This window comes from Lynx canadensis, chromosome B1 (genome assembly GCF_007474595.2).
Source record: "Lynx canadensis isolate LIC74 chromosome B1, mLynCan4.pri.v2, whole genome shotgun sequence".
NCBI lineage: Eukaryota > Metazoa > Chordata > Mammalia > Carnivora > Felidae > Lynx > Lynx canadensis.
This window is the reverse complement of record NC_044306.2, coordinates 6,737,989-6,751,048: the sequence shown is the minus strand read 5'-3', so window position 1 is coordinate 6,751,048 and position 13,060 is coordinate 6,737,989. Positions and strand designations below refer to the sequence as shown.

The 13,060-nt window shown below is 39.8% G+C and overlaps 1 protein-coding gene across 1 annotated transcript in view; it reads right to left on the bottom strand.

The window, feature by feature from the left end:
* Positions 1-7,424, bottom strand: part of LOC115511694 (zinc finger protein 525-like) — a 47,727-nt gene extending 40,303 nt beyond the window's left edge. Inside the window, exons 1-2 of the mRNA XM_030311985.1 lie at positions 7,344-7,424; positions 6,004-6,859 (exon numbers count right to left, since the gene is read on the bottom strand). Coding sequence (XP_030167845.1) covers positions 6,004-6,859; positions 7,344-7,424 — 937 coding nt within the window. The remainder of the gene's footprint in view (positions 1-6,003; positions 6,860-7,343) is intronic.
* Between the last annotated feature and the right edge of the window lie 5,636 nt (positions 7,425-13,060).

Here is a 13,060-nt window from a genome sequence, read left to right as displayed (position 1 = left end):
ATTCTCTCTCTCTCTCTCTCTCTCTCTCATGCTCTTCCCCTGCTCATGCTCACACTCTCTCAAAAATAAGTAAATAAACTAAAAAAAAAAAAAAGAATATGTTGTTGGAGGGCCTGGTTGGCTCAGTCGGTTTAATGTCTGACTTTGGCTCAGGTGATGATCTCACAGTTAGTGAGTTCAGGCCCCAAGTCAGGTTTTGTGCTGATGCGTGGAGTCCGATTCAGATTCTCTGTCTCTCTTTCTGTCACCACCCCCTCAAAAATAAGTAAACATTAAAAATTAAAATATATGTATATTGTTTTATTTCCACATATTTGCAAATTTTCCAGTTTTCCTTCTGTCATCGATTTCTATTTATTTTCCATTGTGAGCAGAAACAGTACTTTGTATGATTTCAATCTCTTTAAATTTATTAAAAGTTTTTTGCAGCCAAACATATGGTCTGGTCCAGAGAATGTTCCCCATGTGCTTGATTTGTTATGCTGTTGGTGGTGGAGTGTATCATATACCTGTGAGGACTAACTGATATGCTGCTGTTTAAGTCACTTTCTTTCTATACAGAACTTCTATCTGGTTCTTGTATCCATTACTGAAAATAAGTATTGATGTCTCCATTATTGTGGAAGTATTTCCTTTTTTCCCTTTGATTTTGTCAATGTTTGCTTCATATATTTGGGACTTCTAATATTTGTCACATATATATTTATAAGTATTATATATCCTTATAGTACAGACTCTTTAATCAATATATAGTATCCTTGGGTGCCTGGGTGGCTCAGTCAGTTGAGTGTCCAACTTTGGCTCAGGTCATGATCTCGTGGTCTGTGAGTTCAGGCCCCGCGTCCGGCTCTGTGCTGACAGCTCAGAGCCTGGACCCTGCTTTGGATCCTGTGTCTCCCTCTCTCTCTGCCCCTCCCCTGCTCATGCTCTGTCTCTCTCTGTCAAAAATAAATAAACATTAATATATATAATATATATATGTATATATATTCCTTGTTTATCTATTGTAACAGTTTTGGACTTGATGTCTGTTTTGTCTGATATTAAAATAAGTACCTTAGCTCTCTTTTGGTGACTACTTCCATGGCATATCTTTTCCCCCCTTTAACTTTTAACCTAGTTGTAGCTTTAGATTTAAGAGGAATCTCTTGTAGACATTATATAATTGAATCATGATTTTGTTTGTGCTTCTGTCTAAAATTTTTAATCCATTCTGCCATTCTACGTCTTTAGGTTGGGTAATTTCATTCATTTATATGTCCAGTAATTATTCATAAAGGAAGACTTACACCCTTGACTTATTAAATATGAATATGAAATATGAACTAGTATTTTATATCTCTTTGGGTTTTAACTGTAATTAGGTACTGTAACACCAGCATGATAGTTTAATAACATAGTACAATTACAGTACAATATATAAACTAACACAGTGATATGACAGTACATAACCCACGAAGAAGGGAATATATATATACACACATACGTATATACATAAGTATGTGTGTGTGTGTGTATATATATATATATATATATATATTTGTGTGTATTTATATGCCATACATGAGTTTTTAAAAAAATTAACAGTGCTATACAATACTTGATCGTTTTTAATCACATGAAAACGTGCCTTTTTTGTTCTTCTGTATCCTTTCCTTTATCTTTAGGTTTCCATCATTTGGGATAACTTTCATTTATCTGAAGAGTGCCTTTCTATGGAAAGTACTATATGTTCTCAGATGAAAATGTCTTTAATGCTGTTTTTTTAAATGGTTTTTCATTAACTTTAGAATTCTGACAGATAATTAACTTTTTTGAGCACCTTATTGATAATTCATTGACTTTTATTCACTTCTGTTGAGAAATTGGTGTAATTCTTACTTTGCTCTTTAAAGGAAGTAAGTTCTCCTTCCTTTGCTTTAATTTGTAACTATATGCATGTCTGGGAAAGGATGAGAAAATACATTTGAATGGAGTCGTTCAGGCTCCTGCAGAAGAGGAAAATCAATTTATATCTCTTTTGAGAAATCTAATGACAATAATATTTAGAAGTGGTCTGTGCATTGAGAATAGAAACTATTCCTTGATTTGCCTTGGTGGATATTCTACTGTAAAATTTGCTATCAGATAGCAATCATTTATTTATTCTTATATTTCTGGATATTTATTTATTCTGTTTGCTTTACTTGTTTATTTGTGATTTATACTCTTTCATTAATGTATTAAATTTCTGTGTATTTCTCTTTAATGTTCAATGCATGCTTAAAACTATTAATTTCCATAGTTCTTTGCATATCTCATTATTACAGTCTTGTTTATGAAATCTATCTAAGCACAACTATTTACATATTACCTATTTGGATATGGAGGTCCAGATTGAGTGTTTAAAAAAAGAACAACCCTCGTGGCTTGACCTATGGGACCAGGGCTGTTAATGTGTTCTACTTATTGGAATTCTTCGTCTCTAGAACAGTTCTTATTTTCATTATAAACCTTTTCTTATACTATAAGGCATTTACGTTATGTGTATTGGAGTCCCACCCTCACCCCCCAGCTCTGCTCTTTTTTAATACTTCTATGTAGGGGAAGGAAGAGAGAGCAAGAGCGAGAGCAAGAGAGAGAAGCAAACCACAGAGATTCTTAACTGGAGAAAACAAGCTGAGGGTTGCTGGAGGAGAGGGAGATGGGGGGATGGGCTAATCAGGTGATGGGCATTAAAGAGGGCACTTGTTGGGATGCTCATCCCAGACACCGGGTGTCATCTGTAAGTGATAAATCCCTGAGTTCTACTCTTGAAACCAATATTACACCATATGTGAACTAACTATATTTAAATAACAATTTGAAACAAACAAAAAAAGCAATGAAGTACAGTTCATTCTGGGGATGGAGAGAGGAAGTAAGGAAATTGAAGACACTGCCCCTAAGGACATGGCTTTAAAAGTAGTATTTTAATGATGCTTTAAAAAAAAAATAAAGGACACCAGGAAGAATGTGCTTTTACCAGATCAAGAGTTTCAATACATAAATTATAAAATGGAGTTAAAGAGAAATTCTGGAGTTGAAAATTACAATAGCTGAAATGAAAAAAAAAAAAACATATCATAAGAGGGCTCCTAGCATTGGATTTGATCAGGAGAAAAACTAATCAGCAAACATGAAGGCAAATCATTTGAAATGATCAGTCATGGTTTATAGATGAGCCAAAGATGGTCTCTGCATATCAGGCCTATGTTGTTTATTTATTGACAGGGGACAGAGCCCTTTAGCTCAAAAGCCCTTGTTGCCAAATTCAAATTTTTACACACTGAATTGCTCTAAACATAGCCCAAATTTGTAGATTTTAAGCCGTTTTTAGTGTGGCTATATCTTCTGTGCATACCCCGTGAATCCCCACCTAACATCTACTAGCAGGAAATAAGATAAACCATGACTATCAGTGTCTCCAAGCTCCTGTCATTCATTCATAATTCTCTGGCTCAGAGACTCCCTATATTGTTGTTGAGAGACATCATCTCCACAGGTAAGCACCTTCTCCAACCCCTCTCCTCTGGGGAGTTTCTTTGCCATCCTAGCTTCCTGGGTAGTGGCCCCACACTGTGGCCACTGGAAGATATCATCCATGAGGGACCTCTACACTTGGTCAGGCTGTCCGTGTGCCACTCAAACAAATCTTGTGTGAGTATGGCCCACTGTGATCATATAATTGTATGTGATCAGCCCTATACTGAAGTCCCTTAATCTCAGTATGACTCCCCAGCACACATCCATGTGGGCATGGATAAATCCCACTGGGACATGGGGGTGTGTGCATCCATCATAGGGGTCCCAACACTAGCACAGACCCCACCCCCCAGGTGGAACCAGGACCTATCCCTTCCCTCCTGGTGACACACAGACCAGGGGACAGGGATGGTGTTTCCTGGATGAGGTACCAGATAGGTCTCAAATAAGGTGGTTGCTCAGAATTCCAGTTCAATTCAACTACAACGTGTGGATGGAGCATGCTTTCCCTGAGGCAGATGATACAGTCGGTTGCTCATCACCCTTGCACATGGGTTGACATGTTTCTACCCTACCTGGACCATAGAATCGCTGGTGGAGATTTTTTTTAATGATATATCAGTTTCAATCAGGAATGTGCTCATTTATTTGATCTCAGGCCCATGTTTTTTGGGATTGAGCTGGAATGGCAAGAGCACAGGCCAGCCCAGTGGAGCCCCTTGGAGTATTTCCCCTTGATGTTTAGGTTCAATATTGGTGTTGGTCAAAGGACAATATTTCTAAGCCTTGGAGACAAAGCAGGGACATCCCCTTTGTGAGAATGCTTAATTTTCTAGGGGAGAAGTACATTACATTCATTATTAAAAAAAAAAAACAGCTTATGTGGCAGCTCATAGGTTGAGGGATTTTATCCTACTGGAGCCCTATTTTCTGGTCTGTGGGATGGGGTGGCGAACAGCTATGGCTTTATCTAAGGTGACTGGAGCATGCATGAATCAGGAATTACCTTAAGAAGATGTAGACTGTGGTCATGGCATTAACTCTTGTTTCTACTTAGCTCAATTGAGAAGCATGGGGACAAAATCCGCAGAGCTTTCTGGGGGCTTGGAGGGCACAACTGCCATGTCTCTGGCACCAGGTTGCTTCCAGTAGCAGAGACACAGGGTGAAGGGTCACCAAATTTTGGACTAGATGTCCTTGACAGTGAGCGCCTCCATGACCTTGCCTGACCAGGGTCATGACACCAAGAAACCAGGAAAGTGGGGCTAAAGATCACAACTATGCCACCACCAGGGCTTGAAGGGAGACAGATGGTGCTGGAGGCAAGTTGGAAAGAGTGGAGCTGATCTGTGTGGAAGGAGCTGTTGGCGAAGGGGGAGGCAGGGGGAGTCTTGCTGATCCTCTCATCCACATACCAAGGAGTGCAGAACTGAATCTGTTTACAACCACACAGAGAAAACCAACATTTCGCTTCTTTAGCAACAGGTTTTATTGTTTCAAGATTTGCAAGTGCTGATCTACAGTAAACGTTTAACTTCTTACAAAATCCTACACTCGATCTTGCCAGACCATGTCACTCTCCTATAGTCCATGCCACATTTTTCCACAAACAGGTATTTTCTCAGTCTCAATGACTTGCCAAGTACTAAAGGACACTTTCATATGTAGCAATACCACCACTCACGCACACACACACACACATACACACACACACCCATGCACACACTCTTTTTTCTGATACAAAATCTGGCTGAAGTTTTCTCTACTCTGATTTCAGGACTGCTATCTTCTCAGTGTGAGAACCTTACTGTTGACTAAGAAATAAGGGACACTGAAGACTCCCCTTCACTCGTGACACTGCGAGTGTTTCGTACAGCCAGAATCTTCACATGTGCCGCAAGAGTTTTCTTTGAATAAAGGATTTCCCACGATTTTACATTGAATAACTTCTCAGGCCTGAATTATCTGTAAGAAGTGTTTGGTATTCCTCACAGGCTTCATCCTCTTACATCCTTAGTGTTTATTCCTTCACGGACTTTTCTTACGCTCACCACACCAGGTATTTAGCTAAATATTCTTTCGCAGTGATTACAGACCAAAGGGTTCTCCCGTGTGGAGTTTGCTCATGTTTGACAAGAATTCCCGGTAAGTGCTCTAGTATCTTTCAAGTTGAGCGCTTTTCTGGAAACATCTGTGTCATTATACTTACAGCATAAGTTCTGCTGTGTTATCTAAGGTCAGACCAGTGACTAAAGGCTTTGCCATGTGGACGGCATACATATGAATTCACTTCCAAATGCAAATACATTTCTTGAGGGAGGAGTATGAGGACCGAAGCATCTCCCATATTGACTGCAGGCCGTTTCTTCCATATGTGCATCCTGTGGTGAGTGTCACTGTGAAAGCTGTGACTGACACTTCTTCCACATTCATTGCATCCGTAAAACTGTGTCGTCTCAGGTCGGAATACTTACTGAGGGCACTCATGATTTTCTCCACGGGGATGGGTTCCCTCATGTCGTCTAAGGGAAGAATAATGTCTGAAGGCTTTCCCACAGAGCTGACATGCATATGGTTGCTCTCCAGTGTGCGTTCTCTTGTGTCGTCGAAGGTTAGAATATTGACTGAAGGCATTCCCACACTGGTGACATTCATATGGCTTCTCCCCTGTGTGTGTTCTCTCGTGCCGTCTGAGTTCTGAACCTTGAATGAAGGCTTTCCCACACAGAAGACACACATGTGGTTTATCTCCAGTGTGGATTCTCTTGTGCTGGCTAAGGCCAGAGCTCTGACTAAACGTTTTCTTACATTCATGACATTGGAAACATTTCTCTCCAGAATGAATTCTCTCGTGTTTTCTAAGGTAGGATCTGTGACTGAAAGCCTTCTTACATAGATGGCATTCGTATGATTTCTTTCTTGTGTGAATATTCTCATGCTGTCTCAGATACGAATTCTGACGAAAAGCTTTCCCACACACGTGGCATTCATATGGCCGCTCCCCTGTGTGTGTTTGGTTGTGGTTTCTAAGGTCAGAGCTTTGCACAAAGCCTTTCCCACAAAGATGGCATTTAAATGGTTTCTCTCCAGTGTGAATCATCTCATGTCTCCTAAGGCAAAAGCAATTACTAAAGGCTTTCCCACACACATGACATTTATATAATTTGCCTTGTGTGTGAATTTGGTTATGTCGAGTAAGGGATGATTGTTCAGTAAGTGATTTTCGACACTGTTTGCTGATGTAACGTTTCCTCCTGAGGTGAATTAACAAATGTTGAGTCAATGCAGATCTCTGAGTAAATGCATCACCCAAATCAGTGCATTCAATAAGATTCTCTGGAGCAAGAGATTTATGCTTTGGGTAGAAGACAAAAGTTGGTTAATGGTTTGCCCACATACATGCATACATTTATTTTTCTACCTATAAATTCTAGAGTAGCAAATAATAATAGCATCCTATTAAAATATTTTCAATGTTAGTTGCATACACATGTTGCTACTCCCCTGTAGGCACCATTATTTTCTCTTTTTTAGTATCCCAACCTCAGAGTTATCAGATTAACTTTGAAGAGTATATATATTTCAAATATGAGGTAATAAGCAATGTTTATGCAATTGTCTCTTTCCCTCTTTTTTTTTTTTTAGATCTCAGGTTATTATTCATTCATTTGAACTCATGTTAATTTCTTCACTGATTTAAAACTACCCAAAACTTTTTGCCCGGAAAGAGCTTAATCCTAACTTAGTTACATTCAGGCAATTGTGCTCAATTATCAACTTATCTCATTACCTTTAGGCCTTTAGTTTGGATGTCTAGGGACTATCCCCATGAAACTTACCTTTGGCACAGTCAGGGCCATGCCCTTCTTGTGGATATGTCGTGTTAATATCATTTCTTGTTTTTTGCAGAGACTTTCCATGACTAGAATAATTGAAAAAATATAAATTGTTAGAATGGCACTAGTGGAATAAAAATGTAGAAAATCACCAAAGTCCAGGTGAGTATCTTTCAGAAATTGGCACTCAGCTGGGAAAGTGTGCCAAATGAATACTCTAGGTCATAGAAACATTTTAAAGTTCATTGTCAGTTAGAAAAAAATGAGGATTGGGAAAATTAGGAAGATGGCGGCATAGGAGGACACTGGGCTCACCGCGTCCTGCTGATCACTCAGATTCCACCCACATCTGCTTAAATAACCCAGAAAACCACCAGAAGACTAGAAAAATGCACTCTCCAGAGCCAAGCATGGACAAGAGGCCCACGGAAGAGGGTAGGAAGGGCAAGAGGTGGTGAGCACTACACGGACCTGTGGGAGGGAGATGGGGCAGTGGAGGAACAGCTCGCCCAGCAAGGCAGAGCCCCCGAGTCTGGCTTGCAAAAGCAGAGGGGACAGACAGAGTGAGTTCTGACAGCCAGTGGGACTTAACATCTGGAATGCTAAAAGTCAACAGCTCTGCTCGGAGAGTGGGGAGGGCAAGAGGACACCTGGAGGGAGAGTTGTTGAGCCCAGGAAGACAGAGCTCAGATCGGTGGGAAACAAAGGTACTGGCCAGTGCCATCTCCGTCTCCCATCCCCCAGCCGAAATCCCAAAGGGAACCAGTTCCTGTCACTGAACTTGCTTACACCGCGCAAACGCCCAAAGCTGTGCTTCTGTGGATCCATCCTTCTGATGGCTCTTCCTCCCTCCTGGTGCTGCAGGGCTCCTCCCAAAGGGGACCACCAATGGCAAAGCAAGCTGAGCCTGCCCCTCCCGCCCCTGTGCACCTTGCGGATCATCCACCCCGGCTAATATGCCAGATCCCATTGAAGAAGCACCATAAGCCTGGCAGTGTGCAAATAGCCCAGACAGGGGCCACACCACTCCACAGTGAGTCCTGCCTCTGGGAGAAGGGAAGATAAGGTACATGCCAGTCTGACTGTGGCCCCAGTGGTGGGCTGAGAGCAGACATCAGGTCTGACTGTGGCCCTGCCCACCAACACAAGTTACTCAGGACAGCACAGGAGAAGTGCCCTGCAGTTTGGAGCCACTGCAGGGACTACCCAAAATGATGAAATGGAAGAACTCTCCTCAAAAGAAACTCCAGGAAGTAGCAACAGCTAACGAATTTATCAAAACCGATTTAAGCAATATAACAGAATGAGAATTAGAATAATAGTCATAAAATTAATCACTGGGCTTGAAAACAGCATAGACGACAGCAGAGAATCTATTGCTACAGAGGTCAAGGGACTAAAAAATAGTCATGAGGAGCTAAAATGCTATAAATGAGGTGCAAAATAAAATGGAGGCGACCACAGCACAGATTGAAGAGGCAGAGGAGAGAATAGGTGAATTAGAATATAAAATTATGGAAAAAGAGGAAGTTGAGAAAAGAGAGATAAAAAAATCCAGGAGTATGAGGGGAAAATTAGAGAACTAAGTGATGCACTAAAGAGAAATAATCTACGCATAATTGGTATTCCAGAGGAGGAAGAGAGAGAGAAAGGGGCTGAAGGTGTACTTGAACAAACCATAGCTGAGAACTTCCCTGATCTGGGGAAGGAAAAAGGCATTGAAATCCAAGAGGCACAGAGAACTCCCTTCAGACGAAACTTGAATAGATCTTCTGCATGACATATCATAGTGAAACTGGAAAAATACAAGGATAAAGAGACAATTCTGAAAGCAGCTAGGGATAAACAAGCTCTAACCTACAAAGGGAGACCCATAAGACTAATGGAAGACCTATCTACTGAAACTTGGCAGGCCAGAAAGGAGTGGCAGGAAATCTTCAATGTGATGCATAGGAAAAAAAAAGCAGCCAAGAATCCTTTATCCAGCAAGTCTGTCATTCAGAATAGAAGGAGAGATAAAGGTCTTCCCAAACAAAAACTGATGGAACTCATCACTAAACCAGCCCTACAAGAGATCCTAAGGGGGATTCTGTGAGTGAAATGTTGCAAGGACCACAAACTACCAGAGACATCACTACAAGCATGAAACCTATAGACATCACAATGACTCTAAACCCATATCTTTCAATAATAACACTGAATGTAAATGGAATAAATGTGCCAACCAAAAGACACAGGGTATCAGAATGGATAAAAAAAACAAGACCCATCTATTTGCTGTCTATAAGAGACTCATTTTAGACCTGAGGACACCTTCAGATGGAAAGTGAGGGGATGGAGAACCATCTATCATGCTACTGGAAATCAAAAGAAAGCGGGAGTAGCCATACTTATATCAGACTAACTATACTTTAAATTGAAGGCTATAACAAGAGATGAAGAAGGGCTTTATATAATAATTATGGGGATTATCCATGAGGAAGAGATAACAATCATAAATGTCTATGTGCTGAATACGGGAGCCCCCAAATATATAAAACAATTGTAAGCTAAGAATGTGGTAATTGCAGGGGACTTTAATACTCCACTTATAACAATGGATATATCATCTAGACACAGGATCAATAAAGAAACAAGGGCCCTGAATGATACACTGGATCAGATGGACTTGACAGATATATTTAGAACTCTGCATCCCAAAGCAACAGAATATACTTTCTTCTCAAGTGCACATGGAACATTCTCCAAGATAGATCACATACTGGGTCACAAAACAGCCCTTCATAATTATAAAAGAATTGAGATCATACCATGCACACTTTCAGACCACAATGCTATGAAACTTGAAATCAACTACAGGAAAAAGTCTGGAAAACCTCCAAAAGCATGGAGGTTAAAGAACACCCTACTAAAGAATGAATGGGTCAACCAGGCAATTAGAGAAGAAATTAAAAAATATATTGAAACAAGTGAAAATGAAAATGCAACAATCCAAACGCTTTGGGATGCAGCGAAGGCAGTCCTGAGAGGAAAATACATTGCAATACAGGCCTATCTCAAGGAACAAGAAAAATCCCAAACACAAAGTCTAACAGCACACCTAAAGGAACTAGAAGCAGAACAGCAAAGACACCCCAAATCCAGCAGAAGAAGAGAAATAATAAAGATCAGAGCAGAAATAAACAATATAGAATCTAAAAAAAACTGTAGAGCATATCAATGAAACCAAGAGTTGGTTTTTTGAAAAAATAAACAAAATTGATAAACCTCTAGCCAGGCTTCTCAAAAAGAAAAGGGAGATGACCCAAATAGATAAATCATAAGTGAACATGGAGTTATTACAACCAATCCCTCAGAAATACAAGCAATTATCAGGGAATACTATAAAAAAATATATGCCAACAAACTGGACAACCTGGAAGAAATGGACAAATTCCTAAGCACTCACACACTTTCAAAACTCAAACAGGAAAAAATAGAAAACTTGAACAGACCCATAACCAGTGAAGAAATTGAATCAGTTATCAAAAATCTCCCAACAAATAAGAGTCCAGGACCAGATGGCTTCACTGGGGAATTCTACCAGACATTTAAAGCAGAGATAATACCTATCCTTCTCAAGCTGTTCCAAAAACCAGAAAGGGAAGGAAAACTTCCAGACTCATTCTATGAAGCTAGCATTACTTTGATTCCTAAACCAGACAGAGACTCAGCAAAAAAAGAGAACTACAGGCCAATATCCCTGATGAATATGGATGCAAAAATTCTCAATAAGATACTAGCAAATCGAATTCAACAGCATATAAAAAGAATTATTCACCATGATCAAGTGGGATTCATTCCTGGGATGCAGGGCTGGTTCAACATTTGAAAATCAATTAATGTGATACATCACATTAATAAAAGAAAAGAACCATATGATCCTGTCAATTGATGCAGAAAAAGCATTTGACAAAATTCAGCATCCTTTCTTAATAAAAACCCTCAATAAAGTCACGATAGAAGGAACATACTTAAACATCATAAAATCCATTTGTTAAAAGCCCACAGATAATATCATCCACAATGGGGAAAAATTGAGAGCTTTTTCCCTGAGATCAGGAACACGACAGGGATGTCCACTCTCACCACTGTTGTTTAACATAGTGTTGGAAGTGCTAGCATCAGCAATCAGACAACAAAAGGAAACCAAAGGCATCAAAATTGGCAAAGATGAAGTCAAGCTTTCACTTTTTGCAGATGACATGATATTATACATGGAAAATCCGATAGACTTCACCAAAAGTCTGCTAGAGCTGATACATGAATTCAGCGAAGTTGCAGGATACAAAATCAATGTACAGAAATCGGTTGCATTCTTATATACTAATAATGAAGCAACAGAAAAAGAAACTGGTCCCACTCACAATTGCGCCAAGAAGCATAAAATACCTAGGAATAAATCTAACCAAAGATGTACAAGATCTGTATGCTGAAAACTATAGAAAGCTTATGAAGGAAATTGAAGAAGATATAAAGAAATGGAAAAACATTCCATGCTCATGGATTGGAAGAATAAATATTGCCAAAATGTCAATACTACCCAAAGCTATCTACACATTCAATGCAATCCCAATCAAAATTGCACCAGCATTCTTCTCGAAGCTAGAACAAGCAATTCTAAAATTTGTATGGAACCACTAAAGACCCCAAATAGCCAAAGTAATATTGAAGAAGAAGACCAAAGCAGGAGGCATCACAATCCCAGACTTTAGCCTCTATTACAAAGCTGTAGTCATCAAGATAGCATGGTATTGGCACAAAAACAGACACATAGACCAATGGAATATAATAGAGACTCCAGAATTGGACCCACAAACATATGGCCAACTAATCTTTGACAAAACAGGAAAGAATATCCAATGGAAAAAGACAGTCTCTTTAAAAAATGGTGCTGGGAGAACTGCACAGCAACATGCAGAAGGATGAAACTAGACCACTTTCTGACACCATTCACAAAAATAAACTCAAAATGGATAAAGGACCTGAATGTGAGTCAGGAAACCATCAAAACCCTAGAGGAGAAAGCAGGAAAAAACATCTCTGACCTCAGCTGTAGCAATTTCTTACTTGACACATCTTCAAAGTCAAGAGAATTAAAAGCAAAAATGAACTATTGGGACCTCATGAAGATAAAAATCTTCTGCACTGCAAAGGAAACAATCAACAAAACTTAAAGGCAATTGACGGAATGGGAAAAGATATTTACAAATGACATATCAGACAAAGGAGTAGTATCCAAAATCTATAAGGAACTCACCAAACTCCACACCCGAAAAGCAAATAATCCAGTGAAGAAATGGGCAGAAAACATGAATAGATACTTCTCTAAAGAAGACATCCAGATGGCCAACATGCACATGAAAAGATGCTCAAAGTCGCTCCTCGTCAGGGAAATACAAATCAAAACCACACTCAGATACCACCTCACGCCAGTCAGAGTGGCTAAAATGAACAAATCAGGAGACTATAGATGCTGGCGAGGATGTGGAGAAACGGGAAGCCTCTTGCACTGTTGGTGGGAATGCAAACTCGTGCAGCCACTCTGGAAAGCAGTGTGGAGGTTCCTCAAAAAATTAAAAAATAGATCTACCTTATGACCCAGCAATAGCACTGCTAGGAATTTACCCAAGGGATACAGGAGTACTGATGCATAGGGGCACTTGTACCCCAATGTGTAT